Raw genomic sequence first — 26,811 nt, 5'->3', positions numbered from 1 at the left:
AGCTTTAGTAATAAACTGTCAAAGAAGACATACATAAATGGAAAGATAGTCTATGCTCATGGATTGGAAGAACTAATATTATTAAAATGTCCATACTGCTCAAAGCATTGTACAGATTCAGTACAATCCCTATTAAAATTCCAAAGGCATTTTCTACAGAAATAGAACAAACAATCCTAAAATTTGTAAGAAACCACAAGAGAATCCAGATAGCCCCAGCAATCTGAGACAGAAAAAAGCTGGAGAGATCGTGCTTCCTGATTTCAAACGATATTACAAAGCTAAACTAATCAAACCTGTATAGTACTGGCATAAAAGCAGACACGTGGATCAAGAGAACAGAATAAGGAGTCCAGAGATAAACCCCTGTATATATGGTCAATTATTTAATGACAAAGGAGCCAAGAATATACAATGGGGAAAGAACAGTGTATTCAATAAATGGTGCAGGGAAAACTGGACAGTCACATGCAAAAGAATGAAACTGGATCACCATCTAACATCCTACACAAAACTAAACCAAAATGTATTAAAGACTTGAACACAAAACCTGAAACCATAAAACTCCTAGAAGAAAATATAGATGGTAAACTCCTTGAGATTGGTCTCGGCGATGATTTTTTGGATTTGACACCAAAAGCACAAGCAACAAAAGCTAAAATAAACAAGCAGGAATACATCAAATTAAAGAGCTTCTCCACAGTGAAGGAAATCATCTAAATGAAAGGCAATCTACTGAAAGGGAGAAGATATTTGCAAATCATATATCTGATTAAGGATTAATATCCAAAATATATAAGGAACTCATATAACTCAATAACAAAAAACCAAACAATCCAATTAGAAAATGGGTAGAGGATCTGTATAGATATTTTTCCAAAGAAGACATACAGATAGACAACAGGCACATGAAATATGGTCAACATCACTAATCGTCAGGGAAATGCAAACCAAACCACAATGAGATATTATCTGACACCCGTCAGAATGGCTTTTATCAAAAAGACAAGAAAGGTGTTGGCAAGGATGTTGAGAAAAGGGAACCCGCTTACACTGTTGGTAGGAATGGAAATTGGAACAAGTACTAAGGAAAATAATATGAAGTTTCCTGAAAAAATTAAAAATAGAGCTACCATATGATCCAGCAATTCCACTACTGGGTATCTACCCGAAGAAAACAAAAACACTAATTCAAAGAGATATATGTGCCCCTATGTTAACTGCAGCATTATTTATAATAGCCAAGATATGAAAGCAACCCAGAGTGTCCATTAAAGAAGATAAAGAAGATGTGGTATGTGTGTGTGTGTTTGCGTGTGTGTGTGTATCTCACGTACCTCACTCACACACACATACCTCACTCAGCCCTAAAAAAAAAAAAAAAAAGAAAGAAATCCTGCCACTTGCAACAACATGGTTGGACCATGAGGATAAGTAACTTAACCATTTTGAAACTCATTTATAAAATAGAGATAATGATTGTATCTATCTTACAGTATCTATCTTACAGGATTAAATGATCTAATATACATACTTTGCCTAGAACATAGTAAACACCAATAGATCATTTTTTATGATATGCAAAATATGGGGATTCACTTTGGTGTGCTCTCATACAAAGTGTGCTCTCATACAACTCTCTAGCCAGCAGTCTTCCCCCATAGCTCATGTCTACCCTTCAATTAAAGTCACTCTGTTCAAGGTCTAAGTCCTGACAAAACAGGATTATTTTGTTTTGATCAATTCCATTCTCTGTTCTCTGTGCTCTTCATGATCTCCCTGGTTCCTGATCCTTTACCTAGTTTCCTTTTTATCACACCAGAGCTGACCAGAGTCACCACTATGACCCCTTGCTGGGCAAGAGAACATGCAGCATATACTTGTGTACTCACTCAGGCTGATATTCCAACATATTTAAAGCTTATTCCTTAAAGCTTATTCCTGACAAAACTGTTACGCCTAACACATAGCACTAAGTTGATATTTTAGAATAAATTTGATAAAAGGAACTATTTTCTCACTTGGAGGTATCGTGGTAGAGATAAACATTGTAGAACTGCATGTCTGATGTATTTTGCTACACTTGAAAAATAAGCAAAGGCATTATATTTTATCACATTACTTTTAAAAGGAGTTCAGTTTAACATGTCTTTGTCTCGTTGACCCAGTATTTCCTATTTTTAACTTCCAATTTAGCTGCTTCCAAGTTTGGACCTCCCAAATGATTGTCTTTTCATAAGGTTTCTGGTATTTGGAGTTCAGGCCAGGGAGGAAAAATTAACATCAACCCCAACACATAATAAAATAAACTATGATTCCAACTCTGTCTTCTTAAATGAGACATTGCATATTCCCATTAAACATCACGGCTATCAGTCCAAAGAAGTTTATAAAACATCAACTCAGTTCCCCAAGTAGAAGTGCTCATTAGTCTAGAAATACCATTAGTTTCCTGAACTGGACAAAAGCACAGTTTCCATATTCATCTTTCATACTTTGTCTTGTACTAGTAAATAGATGAAAATCACTTTACATTTGGCAAAATTTGAACCCTTTCATAACTGGGAATGAATTATCACAAATGGCACTTCTTGACATCTGGATTATTAGATGATTTTTTTAAATAAGAGAAAGCTATGAAAACATTTCACATATTAATCAAGAAGTATTAAATATCAGCAAATAAACCATTTTTGCCAATCAGTCACCATTTAAGCTCCATAACCTCTTCTCCAAAATCTTATAAAGAACTAGTAAGGTAGCGGTGGGGATGGCAATACTATTAAAGGGATTTTTTTTTCTCTTACATAAAGGGCTTTAAATTCTATGTTAATTCTTCATCTTAAAAAAAAAAAAAAAACAAACCTCACTCAACCCCAATTCTCCTTTCATCTACCATCTCACTTCTCTTCTATCTTTGGCATCCCAAAATTAGCAGGTCCAAACCCAAACTCCTTTTTTCCCCCAACAAATCTGTTCCATCCAATCTTCCATGTCTCAGACAATAGCAACTCTTCTTGCTCAGTCAACAGACCATGAAAGTCATCCTGGACTCATCTCTGGACTCCTGCTTGTCCACCTGGCATATAGTCCATAAAAACATCCTGTTGGCTTGACCTTCAAATTATTTCCCACTTCTCATCACCTCCACCTGGTTCATCTCTCACCTGAATAGTTACAGCCTTCAAATTGGTCTTCCTGTTTTAACTCTTGCTTCTCAAAAGTCTAATCTCTACACAGCAATCAGAGCAGTCCTTTACAAAATGTAACTCAGATCATAACACTTATCTACTTGAAGTCTGTCCATGGTTCTCCACTTTTCTGAGTAAAAGCTAATGTTCATACCATGGCTGGCAAGCCCCTTCATGATCTATTCCCTAGCTCTCATTCACTCTACTGTGGTCACACGAGCCTTCTCTTTTCTTCTTGAATATGCCAGGTATGCTCCTGCCTTGGGATATCTGTATTCACTTTCCTGCTGTCTGGAATGCTCTCCCCCACCCCCCGCCACCACATCATTCACTCCTTCTCCTTCCAGTCCTTATTCAAATGGCAGCTTGTCAATGAGGCGTACCCTGACATCCCAGTTAATTCACAACTTCTTCTCCAGAACTCCCAATCTCCTTCACTCTACTCCCTTTTTTCTCTAATACTTAGCACCATCTAGCGTTCTCTGTAATTTACTCAGATACTGTGTTTATCATTGTCTCCTTCTGCTAAAATGTAAGCTCCATGAAGTCAGCAATTTTGATCTGGATGGTTCAATAATGTATCTCTACTACCTACAACAGTTCACGCTACAGAGTGGGCAATCCATACATTTTGCCAAATGATTGGATTCTTACAAGCATCTCTGTTCTTTCTTCAAATTATTTCTCACTCTAAGCTCTTTCAGATTTATAATAAATCTACTATTTAAAAATTTGATTAAAATGTTATTCTTCATTCTCTCTTTTGCCCAGAAGAAGAGCTGTCTTCAGTGTTACCTGACTCAGTCAAAGCTACAGTGCTGCATAAGGAAGAATAAGAGAATTCTTAGGAGTTCTTTTACCTTCCCATGCAGCAGAGAATGGGAATTTGGTGGTAAAGCTAAACTACTATCACCTTCCCAGGAAAGACTGTCTCAACAACTGTTGTCAACCCAACTAAACAACAATGGAGGAAAGCTAGTGCCATCTTTAGATTCCACTACCTGTTGTGCTGAACTTTAAAGCAATTCATAGGGATGTGTGGGTGGCTCCGTCGGTTAAGCGTCTGCCTTGGGCTCAGGTCATGATCCCAGGGTCCTGGTATGGAGCCCTGTCTCACTCCCTGCTCAGCGGGGAGCCTGCTTCTCCCTCTCCTCCCCACTTGTGCTCTCTCTATCTCTGTCGCTATCCCTCTCTCAAATAAATAAAATCTTTTTAAAAAAAGCAATTCACAGACTCACATTTGTATGATTCTTCTAATTATTTCAACAACAGATGTGTTTAGTAATAATCAAGAGTATATGTATGTATTATTAATCTATATAAATACCTTAAGTTATCAAGCTCTTTTTATTTCTAAAAAAATCCTTAGCTCTACTAAGGAAAGTTGAAATAACATGTATAGCAAATCATGTACCTACTTTTTATACATTGCCATCTTCTTTTCTCAGTAATTACAAAATATCAAAACTATCTTTGGAATACTGATTAAAAATAGATGACATTATATAATATAAACATAGAAGAAGCACAACAATGCACTACTCTGTAAAATAAGGTCTACAAGTAAAGGAAAGATACATGGAAAAAATAAATAACGTTGTGATTAAGGTTCATTTGTCATCAGATGATAACCAAAATTATATTTGACATTTATCATTAATGCCCAGTCAGTTATGGATAACATTTGCAATCTTAACTGAAACTTTTACTGTTGAATACATCATTTTATAAAAGAGAACTCACTTGAGATTATATGTATCGTATTCAATGGAAGACCTTGGCACGGCAGGGATCATATAAAGAAATCCAAGATGTTCATTTTCACGTATTATTTTAATGATTTGCAAAGGATTACGAATGTTGGCTTTAATGACTTCTTCCCGGTCATGGAAAATGTACTTAGGGTACGCCGAGGAACTCGTCCCATAGAGGCCTCTTCTTCCAATACCGGTACGTGACAGTTTAGGGGAGGGAGCGAACATCTCAGTAGAGGACTGCGGGATCTAAACAAAGCCAATTTTTAAAAATATGAGTTTTTCCAAAAAACAAAGTATTATAAAATGACAAAGTATTACCTCAAGCATTAATTACCATACTGCTTGAGATGTTTGGGTTCAAAGGCAAACTTTTTGAGCAGAAAAATTCAGATTATTATAAGGCAGGGATATATTCCTTCCCAGTACTCCTTATCCAGGTGTCCATCCTCTTTCCCAAATCCCCCAGCATTGCTCCCATTTCCAACTTCTCTCTTTTAACTCTATTTATCACATCAAAATACTACCAGCTCTCCGGGGTTGCGTCTATCTTGACTGTGGTCTCTCCCCTCGATCTCCTCATCTAGTTCTGAGAACCTTAATGCTTTTCAGTGAGTGAAATCCTAAACAGCTGTTATCATAGCTCATAATAAACTTCTTTTTAGTGAATGTAAGGGGTGGTTACATTGAGTATTGGGGATCATTATATAATAACAGCCTTGGAGAAGCATACACGTTACAAACTCATGATTGCCTGTTCTGTAAACCAGTGCTTCTCACATTTAAATGTGCATGTGAATTACCTAGATGTTCTGCTAAAATGCAGATTCTGTCTGTCAGTCTGGGGTGGAGCGTGAGATCCACGTTTGTTTTTTTTAAACAGTTAAGGGACACAGTCTTTTTTTTTTTTTTACATTTTTTTAATTTACTTTTTTAATAATAATTTTTGATTATGTTATGTTAGTCACCATACAGTACATCCTTAGTTTTTGATGTAATGTTCCATGATTCATTATTTGCATATGTGCTCCATGCAATATGTGCCCTCCTTAATACCCATCACCGGCCTATCCCAATCCCCCACCCACCTCCCCTCTGAAGCCTTCAGTTTATTTCCTAGAGTCCACAGTCTCACGTCTCTAACCCGTTCCCAGGATCTGCGGATGCTGTGGACCACCCCTGGAGCACCAAAGCTACGTTCCCGTTCCCACGGTGTTCACACACTTGAACTTTGCTCTACTCCCCCAGTTCCACTGTCCGTGCTCTCAGGGCCATCACACTCCTTTGTTCCTGCCCAGCAAACTCTGGGGCAGCATCGTACACCCACCCCCCTCCTGCGGAGGAGGTTGATTACATGTTTCAGGAAATTTGACGCTAACTCCAACAGTCATCACCTGGTCTCACCAGTAAAGAAGCAATCGGCATTAAGACGAAAGAATCACTATCACAGAACTGCTTTGTTGAATAATTGATGTAAATATATAAATGATATCTTTATTGCCTGTTAGGATAACTAACAGAGGCTGCCATTTCTTTCTCTCTTTTTTAAAGATTTTATTTATTTATCTATTTGACAGAGAGAATAAGAGAGCACAAGCAGGGGGAGAGGCAGAGGGAGAAGCAGGCTCCCCACTGAGGACCTGATCCAAGGGGCTTGATCCAAGGACCCTGGGATCATGACCTGAGCCGAAGGCAGACACTTACACGACTGAGCCATCCAGGCACCCCGGGGTTGCCATTTCTATGAGAGATTGATTACCACAAGCTCTATGGAACAATGTCCCAGAAAGTTTGTATTCACAGATTCCATCACTCTCCATCTCTCATTAAATAAACCCCACTGAATAAGAGTTTCAGACAAAAATCCTGTAGAGTTTAGAGCTAAAGAAAATACATCTTTGAACTCAAAAGATACAATGTGGTTTTTTTTACTTAATGGCCAGGGACAGCAGCAACAACACTGTTTTCTTATGTAAAAGAATAGGCCAAACTAAACACCCCTACACCAGAGAAAATACACATTGTCTTGTTCCAATATTTCAACAAGGGCTGTAGTCAACTTAAATATTTTTATGGGACTACAGTATTAATATTTTAACAGAAAATGCATGTGTTTCCTTTATTATATCCTTCCAAAAATTTTGCTGCCTTCTAAGTAGAAGATTTCTTCAACAATAAGCCTATATATTTTCATCTGAGTACTTATTTCCAGTTATGTAACTCAGTGCAAAAATGTGATTCAATTTAAGCAGCCAGATAAGTTCAGATTTTGTGGGGGTGGTGGAAAGAGAATGAAGGAAGTATGTATGTATTTAAAGATTTTATTTATTTGAGAGAGAGAGAGAGAGAGCACGCACTTGAGCAGGTGCACAAGTGGGGGTAGGGGCAGAGAGAGAGGGAGAAGCAGACTCCCCACTGAGCCTGACACAGGGCTCAATCCCAGGACCCTGAGATCATGACCTGAGGAGAAGACAGATGCTTAACCTATTGAGCCACGAGGTGCCCCAGGAAGCATTTATTTATAAAGTATAGAACACCTGTAGTGTTCTCTATGATGGATGTCCAGTCCAATTTGTTAAGTCAATCTTCCTTAATTACCAGAAGCAATGCCTCCAACTGCCTTCTTTTATCTCCCAGGGAATCTTCATTGGTACATTTCCATTCTAAAGTCATTCTGAGAAATCAATATCTCCCCAAAATGACCCTCTTCTCAGAATACCCTTCTCCTTTTATATGGAATATCCCCTTTCCTGTACATTTCCCTATAATCCCTAGCTCTTCCTGAATTCTTCACTTAGTTACAGCTACAACCAAGCATAACACACAATTTAACATTCCCTTTTAGCCCCCTCCCTTCATCTCAGATGCACACAATTTCATTCCTCTCCTCTAAATTCAAGATCATGATGCCCACTTCATACCAAATAAACTAATTTATGGGCAGTCAGAACTTTCTTGGCCCTACTTAAGATAGCTTGTTCTCCTTTCCTACTTCACAGAAACGAAAATAACTGATGCTTTATAATTTCATACAGTTGATCATGTAATATTCTTTGAGGGTGATCTCACCCACACCCACAGTGAGCCTCCATCCAGCCAGCTTCTCAAACCCACCACTCTCCCACCTGATCTGCCTTATTAACTTTCCATTCATTCCTCCCAGCCTAGTGCCATTCCCTACAGTGGCATTTTTTCCACGGACCCTTCCCCTCACCACCAGGTGCAAGCATTCCCTTCTGTTCAGTTTGCCACAGTTTTGCACCTTAAATGACCAACGAGAGCTCTGATCACACTCCACTGAGTTTGAGTGTTCACTTGTCCTTCTACCCACCATCAGATTCTGCAGTCTTCAAGGATGGAATCTGTCTCCATCTCTTCCTCTCTAGTACTCTAGCCCAAAGCCTGAAAGACACTAGCACTGAAATGTTTAACAGGTCTCGAAGGATCCTCTCCATAAAAAGCTCAGAGAATTCTCAGCTCTATTGGCATTTTTATCATGGGTGTGTCCACATCTTCTTCTATTCCGTTTAGTTATCTACAAGTATTTATAGAAAGCTGCACTCTGGCGCTTTCTCCCCAGAGCTACAATTCACTTATTCCTTTCAAGGCAGCTTCCCACACTACAGCTCACCAATTACAGAAGTTGTCTTTCTAGCTGGTTTAGTTTCTATTTTATTGCCTTTCTCCAAGGTCTTCAAAGATTGTCATTCTGGGTAATAATGATGAAAATTTCATAAATGGTAAAATAAAATTTAAAACACTAGTATGTTTTCTTTTAATATGCAAGAGATCAGAGGACGCTGAATCGATGCTGCAAGTTTTCCTTTATGATTTTCCTCTACTGTCTAAGTTTCTTGGAATAAGAACTGAGAAGTATGGTATTCCCCAAATGTATTGTGCAACCTCATAGAGAAAAGTCTTGCAACTATTCTTATGAGTTTAAAGCATGTTAGCAATGCTATTGGAAACGAAAATTAAAGTGAAAGGCTCAATTACATACTTCAATGGCATACCTGTTTCTTCTTCACCATAGGACCTTGGTGTTCAGGAAACTGAATAGACACTTTGGCAGAACCTCTTTCTTCAGTGCTTCTTGGAGCTTTTAGGATTCCAGAAGTGATTAACCGAAGTCGGTTCTGCTCATATATGTATTCTGGTCTCTTATGATCTTGGTAGACTTTTAGCACAGGCTTTGGGGAATAAAGAGACATGTTAATCTTTTTAATACTGACATGAACTTGTCTTATTCTTCACTTTGGACACTACTCCTGTTGGAAATTGATCTCTCTGTACTAATTTCCTATTGAAGTCACAATCATTGTGGTAGTTATCACCATGATGGGGCCATGGTCTATCACTAGACTAAGACTTTTCTATTTGGCTTCTATTAATTCTGTCCCTTAATTACCAATGAGTACTTCTAGGAGTAACATTCTGACACAAAAGGCTCAGAAGCATGAAATCACATATCCAGTAATTGTGCATTACAAACCCCCACCATTCACTACAACAGTTATTGTGGGAAGAACTGTACAATCCTTGCATTCTACCCAAAAGTCATTAATCAATTCCCATAGCTATAACTGATTGAAGATCCAAAAGAAATTGTGCCAAAAATAAACAAATAAATAAGAGAAATTGTGGCATTATATAAGGCTGATCAAATTTCAGATTAATGCAATAAAATCCAGCATTCAACATGATACACTAATGCAAGGAATTCCCCATAATGGCTTTAAGTTTCTAAGCATTATGATTTTTAGCATGATAGCTAATTTCTCACAACTGGAGTGAGAAAAAAACCTTGGGAGTAAGCAGAGGAATCAGCTGTTAAGCTTTCAAGTGTGTGTAAATTACATTTGGTTTTGGCTAAAAATCTCGCTTGAGCCACTCACTGAAGAAAGGGAAAAACTACATAGATGGAGGCGAGAGGATCTCAGCTGTATAACAGTGTGGAAAAGAAACACAGACCAGAATCACAAGGTATGAAGTGGGATAAAAGTTTCTGCACGGCAAATGAAACCATCAACAAGTGGGAGAAAGTATTTGCAAATCATATAGTGATAGGGGTGAAGACCCAAAATATAAAGAGAACTCATAGAACTCAATAGCAAAAACAAAATAATCCAATTAAAAAATGGGCAGAGGATCTGTACAGACATTTTTTCTAAAGAAGACATACAGATGGCCAGCAAGCAGTTGAAAAGATGCTCAACATCACTAATCATCAGAGAAATGCAAATCAAAACCATAATGAGATACCACCTTATACCTGTCAGAATGGCTATTATCAAAAAGACAAGAAACAAGTGTTTGTGAGAATGTGGAGAAAAGGGAACCCCCGTCAACATTTAATATCACAATTTATATCTTTTTATCTTGTGTATTCACAACAAAATATTACAGCTATATTTTTACTACTTTTGTCTTTTAACCTTCAACTAGCTTTATAAATAAGTGATTAATCGACCACCTTTACATTAGATCATTCTGAATTTTACTGTATATTCACCTTTACCAGTGAGATTTATACTTTCATGTTTTCCTGTTACTAATTATAGTCCCCTTTCATTTCAGCTTCAAGAAGTCCCTTACACTTTATTTTTAAATAACAAAGCAACAAGCATATATGTACATATAGAAAGAGAAAGAAAGCAAATATGGCAAAATATTAACAATTTTTGAATCTAGGTAGATGGTATATAAGTATTCATTTTATAATTATTTCAACTTTTCTGTATATTTGAAACTTTTTACAGTAAAATGTTGGGAGAAATTGAATTTCTCAAACAAACTGGCAAAAATACAAAAAATTAGATAGATTCACATTAACCATAGTAGTGATCATCTCCAAGCAAGGAGAAAGGGCATTGAGACTAAAATGGGGTATAAAAGGTATTTGAAATATATCTGTAACATTCCTTTAAAAATAGATATTGACTCAAACTAAGCAAAATTCAATATTATTAACTTGGGATACACATACTTATTTACTATATTTCTCTTTGTACTTTTTTGTATATTTGAAATTTTCATAATAATAAAATAGAAACAGAGGAAAACTTTTTTTTTTAAGATTTTAATTATTTATTTGACAGAGAGAGGCAGCGAGAGAGGGAACATGAGCAGGGGGAATGGGAGAGGGAGAAGCAGTCTTCCCGCTGAGCAGGGAGCCCGACGTGGGGCTCAATCCCAGAATCCTCTGGGATCATGACCTGAGCTGAAGGCAGACGCTTAACAACTGAGCCACCCAGGCGCCCCCAGAGGAAAACTTCTTAATATAACTATTCAGCAAAATCAGCAGCAAACCTCAATCACCCTAAATAGTAAAAACCTAAAGCCAGTACGAAAATCAAGAACAAGATCGCTATCACTATTTTCACTACCAACTTCATTTTTCAGTTCTCAAACGGAAGCATCTAGAACAGGGATCGGTAAACTTTTTCTGTAAAGGACCAGACAGTAAATATGTTGTGCTTTGTGGGCCAGATGGTCTCTGTCACAACTACTCTACCATCGCACCAGCAAAGCAGCCTTAGATGATACGAAAGTAAATGGTTACCACTGTGATCCAATAAAACATTATTTATAAAAACAGGTTGTAGGACTGGATTTGACCCATAGGCCATAGTGACTCCTAATCTAAAAAATAAAGTAACTGCTGTAAACACTAGGAAAGAAAGGCAAAATTATCTATCAATGATATTTACTACATACATTAAAAATAAAAGCCTAACTACTAAAGTAACTGTAAGGATTTAAGAGTATTGGTGAGGTTTCTGGTTACAAAGTAAACATACAAAATCCATTTGCTTTTCTCTGTTTTAAAAATAAACAGAAACCGGATCACAATAAAAAACTAAGGTTGAAATATTTAACAATTTAACAAGAAAAACACAGGACTTTATTATAGCAAACTATAATATCTCACAGGGAATGAAAAACAAAACCTGCAGAAGTATAAGGAAATGCCAAATGCTAATTGTGGGAAAAATCACATGCTCATCTCCATATATGTCAAAAAAGCATTTGATAAAATTCAACTATTTTTGATAAAAGTCTATTTGACTTTGTTAAAGTTTATGTTTGTTTATGTAATCTCCGCACCCAACACGGGGCTCAAACTCGTGACCCTGAGATCAAGAGTAGCATGCTCTTCTGGCTGAGCCAGCTAGGTGTTCCTATTTATGATTTTTTTAATAAAAATCTATTTTTGATAAAAACATTAATCAAGAAAGGACAGATACTTCCTAAAAAATCTCAATGGCTAATATCATGCTTAAAGGAGGAAGACTTAGAAACATTCCTACTAATCTCAGGAGAAAAACAAAAAATGTCTATTGTCCCCACTGTCATTTCTAATATTCTCCAGGTATTAGCCAACGCAATAGTCCAAAGACACAGTATGAATATAAAAATCGGAAAGAAGTTGGCAAAAGTGTCATTACTATCAGATGATTTTATTGTTTGCCTGAAACACCTGAGAGAATGAACAAAAAACTAGCACAAAATCAGCATCCAGAAATAAAACCTGTTCATAAACTTAATACGGAATAAGTAAAAGTCATATGAAGAAGACTTTAAAACACTCATGATGGTCATGGAAGAAAAAGCAAACAGATAAAATTCTATTTTGTTCTTGAATTGAAAATTAATTATAATAAAAGTCAATTTTAAGTTAATCTATAAATTTAATTTGATCCTGACAGGATGTCCCGGATAAACAATCTGAATCTAAATTTATTATTTTTTTAAAGATTTTATTTATTTATTCGACAGAGATAGAGACAGCCAGCGAGAGAGGGAACACAAGCAGGGAGTGGGAGAGGAAGAAGCAGGCTCATAGCGGAGGAGCCTGATGTGGGGCTCGATCCCATAACGCTGGGATCATGCCCTGAGCCGAAGGCAGACGGCTTAACCGCTCTGCCACCCAGGCGCCCCTGAACCTAAATTTAATACATAAAAATAAATTAAAAAGAATAGCCACAAAAGTTCTGGGGGAGGTGGGAAGAGTGATCAATGAAGACCAGCCCTGCCAGATATTAAAATGTTATAAAACTACAATAATTAAAACTGTATATTTTGGACACATGAATAGGAAAACATATCAATGAATCAGTATAGAAAGTCCAGCAATGGGGGGGGGGCGCCTGGGTGGCTCAGCTGTTAAGCATCTGCCTTCGGCTCAGGTCATGATCTCAGAATGCTGAGATCGAGCCCTGCATCGGGCTCCCTGCTTAGCGGGAAGCCTGCTTCTCCCTCTCCCACTCCCCCTACTTGTGTTCCCTCTCTTGCTGCCTCTCTCTCTGTCAAACAAATAAATAAATAAAATCTTAAAAAAAAAAAAAAGAAAGAAAATCCAGTAATGGATCCCAAAATATAAAAGGGAACTGAGTCTATAATAAAGGTGATAATTTTAGGAAAATTATATTATTCAATAAATAATAATGACATAACTGGGTAGTTATTAGGGAAAACGTTGGATCTTCTCATTCATTACACTGGCAAAAATTCTTAATAGATCAAATATTTAAATGTAAAATAACAAAAGTAATCAAAATACTCTTAAGGTAATTTTTAAAGAAAAGTATCTATGACATCACTAGATAATCTATACAATCTTGCTAAATGTAGGGCCTAAGTATTACATAAAACTCAGAAGACATAAATTACTCAATTACATAAAAATTAGGAACTAAAACAAAACTTGAAACTTTTATCATGCTTATCGCAGATAAGGGGTTTATTTCCTAATATATGAAGAGATCATGCAAATCAATAAGAAAAATACCAACTACCCAATTAGAAAATAAGACATGAAGATCCATATAGTTCACAAACAGAAAAACAATAACTCCTTTTTTTTTTTAAAGATTTTATTTATTTATTCGACAGAGAGAGACAGCCAGCGAGAGAGGGAACACAAGCAGGGGGAGTGGGAGACGAAGAAGCAGGCTCATAGCAGAAGAGCCTGACATGGAGCTCGATCCCATAAGGCTGGTATCACGCCCTGAGCCAAAGGCAGACGCTTAACCGCTGTGCCACCCAGGCGCCCCAGAAAAACAATAACTCCTAAACATATGAAAAGATGTTCAATCTTATTCAAAAAAGAAATTTAAATTAAAACTACTCTGAGATAGCATTTTTCTTCTATTACTGAAGCAACAAAATTTACTAACCAAAATTACAAGCGTACATATGTTTTGAGTTGGCAATCCCATCTCTAGGAAGTCTGCCTACAGATAGAAGCTTACATGTATGAGATGACACATGTACAAGATTATTCACTGTAACACTGTTGTCAAAAAATTACTATTTTAAAAACCTAGTAATCTATAAATTTGGAGCTTGCTAAATAAATCATGGCACATTCATCTATAGTCGGGTATCATGAGCTATGAAGAACATTGATATAAAAAACCTTTTTGAACTGATATGAAATGATCTCCAAGTTATGTATTAAATGAAGAAAGCAAGGGGCAGAATTTGTTTAGTGTGCTAGTTTAGGCTTATACAGCAGACTACATCTCTGAAAGCATACACAACACATGCTTACCATTGGATTGGTTGCCTCCAGAGAAAGAAGCTGGATGGATGAGGGACAGTGAGAGAAAATAGACTTTAACTGGGCAACTTCTGTACATTTTATTACTCATCTAAGAAGGACAAATTTTAAAGTTTATATGGAAGGATAACTATCTAAAACAGAGAATATATAAAAAATAAGAACAGTGAGGAAGCAGTTGCCTTCTACTTAACAAAAAAATGCCACAAAGCCACTGTGGTTAGATCAGTAGAGAAAAGAATCAAAAATCTGTAAATAGGCCTCACCAGATATGAGAATTTTGTACATGATAAAGGTGGTGTTTTAATTTAGTGGGAAAAACTTGGTGCTAGCCAAACATTTTGAAGAAAATGAAGTTAGTCTCTTTCCTCACATCAGATTTAAAAGTTCACATGAATTAAAGCTGTAAATGTAAAGTACAAAAACAAAGAAGAGTAAAATGGAAGAAAATGTGGGGAAATGCTGTCAACAGAATGAGTATAAACTCGTGGTCAATGGAGAGAAAACGAAAGTCCAATACAAAGAGAACACTGCAATTCCGATAAGAACAGGACCCCTTAACACTTATTGCAGGGAGAGATGATTAGCAGTAGGTGGTGTGAGGGTAGAGTTTCAGCCCTTCTAATCAGGCAGTAAAAGGCAGGAAAACCTAGGAAAGGGTGAAAGTGAGATTTAATTTAGGCATCACATAGGCACTGGTTTGAGAAACTGGTCCCCAAGTAAAATGTGTGTGAATCAAATAAAATTACATAGATACATTTTTTCTCTTTAACCCAATAATACCAATCATAGAACTCTATCCCACAAGAATATAAGCACCAGTCAGGATGGATAATACAATGATTTTGCTGCACCACTGTAAATATTTGCAAAACAAATGTGCCAAAAGAGAATGATTTAATAAATTATGGAATATTCATGCAATGCGATACTTTAATGGGGTAGGCAACCATTAAAAAGAATGTTACAGAAATATCATCCAAAGGGCCTCTCTGGGTGGCTCACTCAGTTAAGCCTCTGACTCTTGACTTCGGCTCAGGTCATGATCTCAGTATTGTGAGACTGAGCCTGATGTCAGGTTCCAGGCTGGGTATGGTGCACCAGGTGTGGGGCCTATTTGGGATTCTCTCTGTCCCTCCACACCCCATGCTGCCCCCCCACCTCCCCTGACACACACTCGCACTTTCTCTCTCTAAAAAAAGAAATATCATCTGATCTTGAGGAAGTCCTACAATGTATATTTAAGTGTAAAAAGCAACATGTAAAGTACTATATTTATATTTATAATATGTTTTAAGACAAATGTCCAACAGTCTAAATATGTGTTTTGTGTGTGTTTATCCATTTGTATAAAACTGAGTGTGGAGAAAGGCAAGAAGGGGTATACACTAGATTGCTGTTAACCTTAGATACCATAGACGAGAGGCTCTGAGATGGGAGAATTGCAAGGAAAAAATGTGAAAGAAGAACAGAAGAGAGAAAGTGGGTGGGAAGGAGGAAGGGAGAGAAAGGAGGAATGAGGGGGAAGGGGTAGGAAGAGGAGAAGAGGAAAATGAAGGGGAGGGGAAAAGAGAAGGGGTAGCAATCATAAAAAGAACAGACCACAGTATTAACTCTATATGAGCAAATCAAACCACAGATACCCATGCCCATGAAATCAGTCACTTGAATACAAAGCTACTTTCTGCATGATGGAAATTCAGATAGTTTTCACTTTATTCCTTATTATTATTTTTTTAATTTTATTTATTTATTTGACAGAGATAGAGACAGCCAGCGAGAGAGGGAACACAAGCAGGGGGAGTGGGAGAGGAAGAAGCAGGCTCATAGCGGAAGAGCCTGATGTGGGGCTCGATCCCATAACGCCGGGATCACGCCCTGAGCCGAAGGCAGACGCTTAACCGCTGTGCCACCCAGGCGCCCCTATTCCTTATTATTTTTAATACTGTATGAATTACCATATTCATGGATTGGTTATACTGCTCTAGTCATCTATTAGTGCCTAACAAACAGCCCCAAACTTAATGACTTAAAAAACATTTCCATTTATTTTGCTCAAAAATCTACAATTTAGGCAGAACTCACTGGGGACAGCTTGCCTCTGCTCCATCAGAGCATTAGCTGAGACAGCTCAAAGGCTGGGGACTGGACTCAGCTGATGGCTTGTCCATTCACGTGTGTGGCAGGTGATATGGGCTATAGTCTGGGACTTGTTCAGATGACATCTTAAGGAGACCCTTGTAGTCACACAACCTAACGTAGTCTGCCATTTGTGTCCACCACATTCCCTGTATTATTTTCTTTTTTTTTTTTTTTTAAAGATTTTATTTATTTATTCGACAAAGATAGAGACAGGCAGCGAGAGAGGGAACACAAGCAGGGGGAGTGGGAGAGGAAGAAGCAGGCTCATAGCAGAGGAGCCTGATGTGGGGCTCGATCCCATAACGCCAGGATCACGCCCTGAGCCGAAGGCAGACGCTTAACCGCTGTGCCACCCAGGCGCCCCTGTATTATTTTCTTAATAACACCTATCATTACATAACATTATTCAGTCTATTTATTTAGGGTTACTAGAATGTCAACAGAAATCTTGTCTGCTTTGTTCATTGCCATATTCCCAGAGCATGGCCCAAAGCCTGGTGCATAGTGGGTACATAATAAACATTCATTAAGCATGAATTAATTGCACTGAAGACAAGTAGAACAGCTTTAATCATAAAGGGTTAATGTTATACTTTTTCCAAGTGAAGGTAAATATGCTACAGAGAAATAAATGTAAAAGCTTTCATACTAAGTCCATGGGAGAAAAATGATAGGAAGGCCCTGATGCCCCACACATGTAGTAGAGGCCCACGGAATGAACTCCCTAGAAGAGACAGCAGAGGTCAGCGCCATAAAGTAACCTAAAATTAAAAGAACAAATCAGAACTATGGAAGCTCAGGAATGTCTTCCTTCAAAAGGAATGAGTACTGAAGTTTGAGAAACATTGGAATAAGGGTTAATCTTCAGAATATATATATATTTAAAACTCATAAATTGATAGGGAAAAAGGTAAACAATCTGATTTTTTTTTTAAGATTTTATTTTTAAGCAAACTCTACACCCAACACGGGCCTGAACTCCCAACCCTGAGATCAAGAGTTGCACGCTCCACCCGCTGAGCCAGCCAGGTGCCCCAACAATCTAATTTTAAAGTGGCCAAAGGTTATGAACAGAATCCACAAAATAGTAATATGCCAATGAATGAATGAAAATACGCTTTACTAATAAGATGCAAATTACAAGAATGTGATGCCATTTTAACCTATCAGTCTAGCAAAAATAAAAGAACTGAATGTCAGGTTTAGTGAAGATGTGGGCAAATGGGCCTTCTTCTTCTTTTTTTTAAGATTTTATTTATTTACTTGAGAGAGAGAGTGAGAGCGAGAGAGAGCATGAGCAGGGTGAGGGGAAGGGGAGAAGCAGGCTCTCCGCTGAGCAGGGAGCGATCCCAGGACCCCAGGATCATGACCTGAGCGAAGGCAGATGCTTACTCGACTGAGCCACCCAGGTGCCCCAAATGGGCCTTCTTCTACGCTGTAGGTAGAAAGCTAAACTGGCTAAATCTCAACTGCAATTGAGCAATATTTTTCAAAATTAAAAAGGTACAGAAGTCTATGACCTATACAATGACACTTCTAGGAATCCATCTTTATATGTACAAGGGCAAGGCCATTCGATGCAGCATTATCTGTAATCACAAAATAAAAAACAATAACAAAACAAGTAGCAGATAAGCTGAACTGCCATCAATAGAACCCCAGTTAATGGATACTCTATTATGGCACACCCATGCAACAAAATACGGAGCCACTGTTAGAAAAGATAGCTCATTATGCATGGATTGGAAAAATTTCTGTATGTTTGCTTCACTTTGAAAATCAGCATGTATTGTATAATCTTATTTTAGAGTTATATATGTTTTTACGTGCGCGTGCGCGCGCACACTTGAGTAAACATATAAACAGCCTACAGGGCAACCGCTAACAGCAGTAAGTAATGTCCCAGGGTGGGAGTGATAACTTTCACTTTTTACTTTATGCACATTCACTGCTCCTTTCCATGGATTTAGAATTATCCAAGAGCACAAATGGATTCTTAAAATTAAGTATTTTCAGACATGCATAAAAATTTTCAGGACAATAGGCATTTACTTTAAAAGTAATAAATTGATATAACTATATGTATATAACATATATATTACTCTTCCTGAGGTACCAATATTAAATGGTACTGTAATATCTCAAAGAGCCTTACAACTTACATAATTACTTGTATTGTACATAATCCTAGAGAGGATTTATCCACTAGAAAACTTTGTTCACAACTGTATCCCCCCACCTTGAACAGTGCCTACAACTCAGTTGTTTTTTTTTTTTTAACAAATGTTTACAGTGTTTACAGCTTCATAAACAAACTTTTAGGCTTTCATCCCTTCTTTGTCAATTAAGAGTCTGGAAATGACCATCCCCCATAGAAATTTTTCAGCCTCCTGTGCAGCTAAAAGTGGTTAAGTGCTGGTTTTTGAACTTACCAGAGGCTCTAGTTTTATAGGCTGCTGTCGTTTTCTCGTTCTCTCTTGAGCTTTGGTAATATGGCTAAACGTCAGGAATTGTGTGTCAGATTCATTTTCTGTGGGTACTACAAAACTCAGTCTTCCCTTTGCTGTTATACTGTTCAGTCTTGCAAGGGCAGGGTTTTCCACCAGCTCTTCAATATTTTTCAGTTCGATATCTTTCTCTGAGGTGTGAAAAGCCATTCTCACTCCTGCAAAGAGTAGGGCCAGCAAAAGAAAAATGAAAAGTAGAGCATAAGAACTGGGGAAATGGGACTAGTGGAAGTGACTTAAGAGCTAAGGAGTGCTGAATTTGCTCACCTCTAAAGAAAACCCACAAAGTTACCCATTTCTTCCAAACTAAGGATTTGAATCAGAGAAATGAAAATGCCTGGCCTTCAAGTAGCTGGCATCCAGGAGTTTGCATTTCTAACAAGTTATTGGATGTTGCAGATGTCACTTATTTGGGGACCATACTGGTCTAGATTTGGAAGGATGAAAAGAATTGTAATTAGTATTGAGATCAATGTTTTTCATGCTTCGGTATGCAAAATATCTCCAGGGGAGCTTGTTCAAAATGCAGGTAATTTTAATGCAGGCAATCTGAGAAATACAGCCTAGGTACTCCAAAACCCAAAACTGAAACAAGAAACAACCAAAGGGAAAAATAGGAGTTGAGGACTAAATCCTAAAACACTGCTCCTGGAGCTCTCATATGCATGAGGAAATTGTTAAAATGCACATTCTGATTCATAACACTAGAACTATGAGCCTCTAGTAGTGGTCTTGCATCCTCCACCACTCACAATCCCACCCCACCAGATGGGTGGAAACACTTTCCTTCAAAATAATACCATAGCACATACGGTGTTGAAACAGGTGTCGGCAGGCCTGGGTTTTAGTCTAGATCTGTGCTGGCCCATCAGAATCTCCTCTGCAATTCTAATTTTCCAAGTAGCCATATTAAAAAACCCAAAAAAAGGATTGTTAAAATAAATTTTAACAATGTGCTTTATTTAACGTATCCAAAACATTCTCATTTCAACGTGTAATCAATATAAAACTTATTAATGTTTTATTTCATTGTTTGTTACTACATCTTCGACTTCACATTTAGAGATCTCAACTCAGACTCGCCACTAGTGGCTACCATATTGATTAGCGCAGTCCAGATCTGATCACTCCGTGGGAGATCTTCCACAAATCTCCTGACACCTCTATTTCTCACTTTCCACCCCTCTAAAATGATAAGTAGGTAGTAAAAGGCCACTGAATGCTTTTCCACTGACTTTCTCTGCTTCTCTGAGCCTTATCCTTACGTGCTCCGAAAGCCAAGCGGACTTCCTGGCCTAGAAGTCGGAGTCCAGTCCCACAGCTCTATGCCTCAGGACTCACCAAGTCAGCCTTGGGCAGCCACAGCTACCGCTGCCGAGGGTCTCCAGAGACAGCAAAACCAGGTCTGGTAGTAGAAAGTTGACTGTAGTCCAGAATGTTTGCTGTTGCCTAGCAGCCACCCGGCCTCTACCGACTTGCAATGCGCCTGTGCGGGACCTGTCGCCACGGCAACACCTCAGCCAACCGCAGCTCTGAGTCCCTGAGCCCGCCGGCCAATTGAACCAATCAATGCCTCCGAAACATTTCTACGCCGCTGGTTGGTGGAGAACACCCACTGGACCTGAGTGGTCGCTCCTCGGTGCCGGCGACTGACCACTGCTGTTTAGGCCGGTAGGCAGGGCAGTGAAAGGAGGTGACTAGCTGTGTTTGCTCCCTCCCTTCTCCTACGGCAGTCTGTTTCCCTTCATGAGGCACGAGACTGACTTGACGGTTCCTTTAATCTAACTTTCTCTAGTTAGAAGAATCAAGAATCTCCAGAGAGGGAGATGTCTTGTATAGACAGTTCGGTTCCGCTCTCGAAAGGTGCAGGGGAGCGACCATCCAGCATTTCTGTGCCCACCCACCACCCACCAGCCTCCTCCCGGGAGTAAGGAAGGAATGTGGGCTGTTCTTCCTCTCCAACCCCACCGTGTCCTTTCAACTAATGTTCTCTTCCACGTGGAAAATAACCTAGTGTCAGGCACAGCATGAGCCCGTATTTCTTGGTCTCGCGCTCTCCTTACCAAAGCAGACTCTGGATCTTGTTCCTGGCGTTTAGGCCCACCTAATTAAGTCCCCAAACGATTGCTGCTAATGCTTTGTGGAGCCGACCCCATCGAAGCCCGATGCAGGTTGCTTACTGAAGATGTCTTATCCCAGTTAGTGATCAGGGGAAGCAACCCTTTCACCTGCCTTGAGGATATGTTACACCAGATGGCAGAGTCCTGGTTTTCAGCCTCTCCTCCAAAATGACATAATCACTGCTGGAACTCATCATCTTCTTTTGTGCTTTTTGGTCCCTCTTTTTTTTTTTTTTTAACTTTGATATTTGTTTCTTGCCTTGAATGCCAAATCCTATATGAAGTGCTTGACCTATCAGACAACCCGCATTTTCTCAATCTTAATATATTCAAGTAGGTATTTTACATGCTAGATAGGACACCACCTATAGGGTAGAGAATCACATATCAATAGAGCTGGGATGGAGATTGCGGATCACTTAATCCAGCTCCTCTATTTGGTTAATAAAAGAACTGAGACCCAGAGAGAGAGAGAGCGCGAGCGAGTAATTTACTCCAGGTTAGGCAGCTAGTCATGGCAGAGACAAAATTTAGAATACAGATCTCCTAATCCCTAGTCAGATACTGGAAACATCAAGGGAGTAACTTCAGTTTAGAAACAATTCAAAAACAACTCAAATGTAAGCATAAATACTAATTCACCAGAGATAAAAGGTACACATTAAGCCAATCAGAGCCAATAAAATATAATAATTTATATAAACTAGTAATTAAAAAAATTAAAGCCAATCCAATACATCAAAACATAAAATCAGAATAATATGCAGTGTTAGACACATTTATAAAATGAATTTCATTTCAGATGTGCAGTGAATAATCTGTTCCCTTCAACATTTCCGTAGTAGAGACAAAGGCCATTGCTTCTTAGTCCCAGAATTTTTTTTTTAGTTGATGAAGGTAATTGTATTCTAATGTTACCTTATGCAGCAGAGAGCATTCTAAGAGCCAAGGAAAGTGAGGGGTAGAAGACATTGACACATAGAGTTTAGTAAACGTATTGGTATATTAGAAGCTACTCATCAAATCTCTCCAAGCTTATTTCTTAATGTGGCAAGATATCATCTTTATTATCAACTTAATATTTACTAAATTAGTGCAGACAAAGCATTTTATGTGTACCCTGTTGATTTTTTTCATAGTTACTATAGATAATAATCCTTATGATTTATTGGCTGCTCTCTATGTGCCAGGTACTATGTTAGGTATTTTGCATTTGTTCTCTCAAAAAATTCCAACAAAACTGAAATTTTCATTCCATAGCTGAAGAGCCATGAAAGATTTATAAGAATTAGGTTATAAAAGGTCACATCTTTAACAGTAAAAGTAAAAATGGTTAAAATTTGTTGGGCATTCAGTTAAGATTTATATTCTGGGCCCTTTGTGAAGTACTTATCACCATAATATTAATCATTGCAACAACTTTCTGTTATTTTAGAGGTATCATTGTACCTGTTCCACTAATAGGGATATTGAGGATTTTTTTTAAAAGATTTTATTTGACAGAGAGAAAGAGCACAAGCAGGGGGAGAGGCAGGCAGAGGGAGAGGGAGGAGCAGATTCTCCCCCCGCAGCAGGGAGCCCGTTGCGGGGCTTGATCCCAGGACCCCGGGATCATGACCTGAGCCGAAGGCAGACGCTTAACCGACTGAACCACCCAGATGCCCCAGGGATATTGAGGTTTAAAAAGATTACACGACTTACCCAAATCACTTAGAGGTAGTAAGTGGCCACGCTGAGATACAAATTCAGATCCATCAACTTAAATAGTCAAATTTCTATAAGATTCTAGAGCAAGAATATTGAGTCAGGGAATTCTACTACTGGCTATATTGGACTGTATTCTAAAAAATTCCAGAAGCAAAATACTCATGTATATGGATCAACTCCAAGGCACATTATTTTAACTGCACTGCAGAGATTACAGAAATAAGGGAACCTTCAGGGGCCGAAAAAACAATGAAATGAAACCAGAAGTAGAAAGGAACCTGCATCACTGAGGACTGTGGTTGTTTAAAGAAATAAAAGTAGAACATGGGTAGCAGAGCCAGTGCTGAGATGGGACCCTGGATCTGGGCAGAGCACTCTTGTTTATCTCCCCTGCTTTCGAACCACTGCTCACCAAGTCTCTCAAGGAGCAGGATGCCTTTGCTTAATTCAGGATGTTTTTCACAACCTCATAAAATCACCCAGTATAAAACCAATTTCTCTGAAGTTTTGAACTTGAGCAGACTTCTTTATAAATCAATCTGTCTTGGGGCGCCTGGGTGGCACAGCGGTTGGGCGTCTGCCTTCGGCTCAGGGCGTGATCCCGGCGTTGCAGGATCGAGCCCCACATCAGGCTCCTCCGATGGGAGCCTGCTTCTTCCTCTCCCACTCCCCCTGCTTGTGTTCCCTCTCTCGCTGGCTGTCTCTATCTCTGTCGAATAAATAAATAAAATCTTTAAAAAAAAAATAAATCAATCAATCTGTCTTTTAGAATTTGTAGGTCAAACACATGTAAAAGGAGGCAGACAAATAAATGGTAGTGCTTTATGCACAGTAACAAGTCTTTTTTGGGGATATTTTCTTAAAAAGCAGGAAGTTAGGGGCCAGGTAGCTCTGAAAAGGTTAGGCTGAAAGTCTAAGACCAGATGATGACCAGTGATGGTGCCAAAGAAGCAAGGAGGAGAATCCTGTTAGTGAGCTGGGCATGGGACTGGTGGGTAAGTCAGCCTACAGATTCAAGAGAGGTGGGAGAAATATCCCAGCTATAGTAGCTGGTCTCTAAGAGAGCTTTGGGGAGTGCAGAATGCAGCCTAGAGGATCTGGACGATTTGTTTTATTCATTTGAGGACCTGATTGGTGGCCTGTGCAAGTTGAGATCCAAACATCTCCCCTGTATGGAAGAGCATTGCTGCACACAGCAAACACAGCCTGGAGTTCACAGTGAGGATCAGCAGACCTAGAAAGAGAGGGGCCTTATTATAGGGAGGTGGGCAGCATGCCAAGGGGTGGGGAGAGTATGAAAGCTAGGAGCCATGTGGCTTTCCAAGGATGGTCATTGGGTCTGTGGCCCCAATTCTAAAGGCACATTCTGCTAGATTGCCCAGATAGACTTATCACCCCTAACAGCTCCCTCCTTGCTTTTTATCCTAATAGTAGACCTCTCGTTATTCAATAATGCTTTTACTGCTAAATTATAGTTATGTCTACTCATAAAAACATAATACTCTCCTAATTTTCTAAGCTTATAAAAAGCCAACTCGCCAACTTGTTTTTATTGTTCCAAATATTCCCTAATAGCCTGTGGTAGAGAATTCTGGGTTTAAAATTCTGGGTTGATAATCCCATTTACAATCAAGTTTCAGAGAGGTAAAGTTACTCTCCCAAGGGTATACAGCCAGTAAATTGCCAAGTAAATGGGAAAACAGTCACCACATGACTCAGGCATTCAATTCCTGAGTATTTCCCAAGAGAAATGAAAGACTTGTACATGAATGTTCCTAGAAGCTTTATTTGTAATAGCCAAAGCCTGGAAAACAACCCAAATGTCCACCAGCAACTGAGTAGATAGGCAAATTTTGGTACATCCATACTTGGAATTCTACCCACCAATAGAAAGGGACAAGCTGTTGGTGCATGCAACATTGGCTGAATTTGAAAAACAGTAGACTGAGGGGCGCCTGGGTGGCTCAGTTGTTAAACGGCTGCCTTCGGCTCAGCGTGTGATCCCAGAGTCCTGGGATCGAGCCCCGCATCAGTCTCCTCTGCTGGGAGCCTGCTTCTTCCTCTCCCACTCCCCCTGCTTGTGTTCCCTCTCTAGCTGGCTGTCTTTCTCTCTGTCAAATAAATAAATAAAATCTTTAAAAACAAAACAGTAGACTGAGCAAAATAAGACAGACACAAAAGAGTACCTATTGTCTAATTACAATTACATGAATCTCTAGGAAAGATAAATCTAATTTGTAGTGACAGGAAGTAGATCGGTTGTTTCCTGGAGCTAGGACTGGGGTAGAGGATTGGCAAGGGGAACAAAGAAATTTTTTGGAGTGATGGAAATGTTTTATATCTTGGTTATTTGGGTGGTTATAGAGGTACATAAGCTTGTCAAAACTCACTGAACTGTAAATCTTAGAATATGTGCATTTTAGTATATGTAAATTATAACTCAATAAAATTGAATTAAAAATTATATTCCTAGTGTTACATTTCAAAAGAACAAGTAAGGCTTTCTAAATATACGTATTTCCAGGCTTCACACCAGACCTGGTAAATAAGAATCTCAGTAATTGACATCCAAATATATGCTTAAAAATCCCTTATAGATGAATCAAATGAACATGTTTGGTTAAGAACAATATCTGCCGGTGAAAATGTATGAAGATTAAAAGATGTTCAATTATATTAAGTTAGTCAGGTCTCAAACAGTTTGCATAACATGATCATATTTTTATAAGCACAGAATGTATATAAACAGCAACCATCTGGAATAAAGACATAAATGTTTATGAGATTTACTGGTATTTTCTGTTATGCCCTTTGCTTTTCTGTATATTTAAAAATAAAAACCATAACTGTTTTGGTATTGAGAAAAATGAGAGTTATTTTAAAATTAGCACAAGAAAATATAAGAACATAGAGTGGAGGTACCATGAACCTACCTGGAGGCCAAGGCAAAGATTAGGAGTGCTGGTGGAGGATTTGGCTTTCTGCAAAAAGACAAGGCACCTCATTCCACACAGATGGAAGGAACGTGGGAGTGGCTTAGGTAAATTGGTGGATTTGGCTCTGATTTCTTCTTCTTCTCTCTGAAGCAGGAGGTGGGTCAGCTGCTGAGATGGGTGGAGGTACGAGAGCTAGAGGCTGCCTAAAATTTATATGGGGAGATGAGGTGGGAGGGAGGAACTCATCTTTAGCCTTGGCTGAAGTTTAATTTCAGGGTCTGTGAACTGCTTAAAACTGCATTCACATTGGTGGGTGTATGTTTGTCGAAAGCTGTTAGATTCTCAAATGAATCTGTGACCAGTGGTCTCTGTGACCAGTGGTCTCTCAGAGTTGGAAACTACATGCTCTGCAAGCGTAGGTCACAGGAGCCCAGGTTTCTGAGAGATTGGTTGGATCACATTTTGTTACTTTATCACCACCTTGTGGTTAAATGGATGTACTGCCAAAGGAGGTTTCGAATCACAGATTTTGAATTCGCGCCATAGTTATCTTAGATTCAGAAGGGACTTGAGGTATTCTGTGGTCTAATGTCCCACATATGGTGGGAATTAATAATTACTACATTTTCCCTCCAAAATGTTGACGCTGGGTTAACTATGCGTAAGTAAGAAGACCTGGCTAACCGCAGATAATTGCATTTCAATTAAAGATCTTGGCAGAAATAATCTCTGAGCTAGTGTTGAATGATTTTGAAAGGCTAAGAGCAGTGGTCTTTAAACTTAGCTGTGTCTTGGGACCACTTGGAGAGCTTTGAAAACTCCTGATGCCCAGGCCAGACTCATGCTAATTAAACTCTCTGAGTGAGAGACCCAGGCATCATTACCTTTT

The 26,811-nt window shown here is 38.6% G+C and overlaps 1 protein-coding gene across 1 annotated transcript in view; it reads right to left on the bottom strand.

The window, feature by feature from the left end:
• DNAH6 (dynein axonemal heavy chain 6) overlaps window positions 1–20,624 on the bottom strand; it is a 207,358-nt gene extending 186,734 nt beyond the window's left edge. Inside the window, 4 exon segments of the mRNA XM_034659452.1 lie at window positions 4,935–5,194; window positions 8,959–9,135; window positions 19,085–19,317; window positions 20,501–20,624. Coding sequence (XP_034515343.1) covers window positions 4,935–5,194; window positions 8,959–9,135; window positions 19,085–19,309 — 662 coding nt within the window. The 5' untranslated portion in view covers window positions 19,310–19,317; window positions 20,501–20,624.
• Window positions 20,625–26,811: the final 6,187 nt, after the last annotated feature.

The sequence above is a fragment of the Ailuropoda melanoleuca genome, chromosome 4 (assembly GCF_002007445.2).
Source record: "Ailuropoda melanoleuca isolate Jingjing chromosome 4, ASM200744v2, whole genome shotgun sequence".
Taxonomy (NCBI): domain Eukaryota; kingdom Metazoa; phylum Chordata; class Mammalia; order Carnivora; family Ursidae; genus Ailuropoda; species Ailuropoda melanoleuca.
Note: the sequence above shows the minus strand (reverse complement) of the source record. Positions and strands in the feature narration are given on the sequence as shown.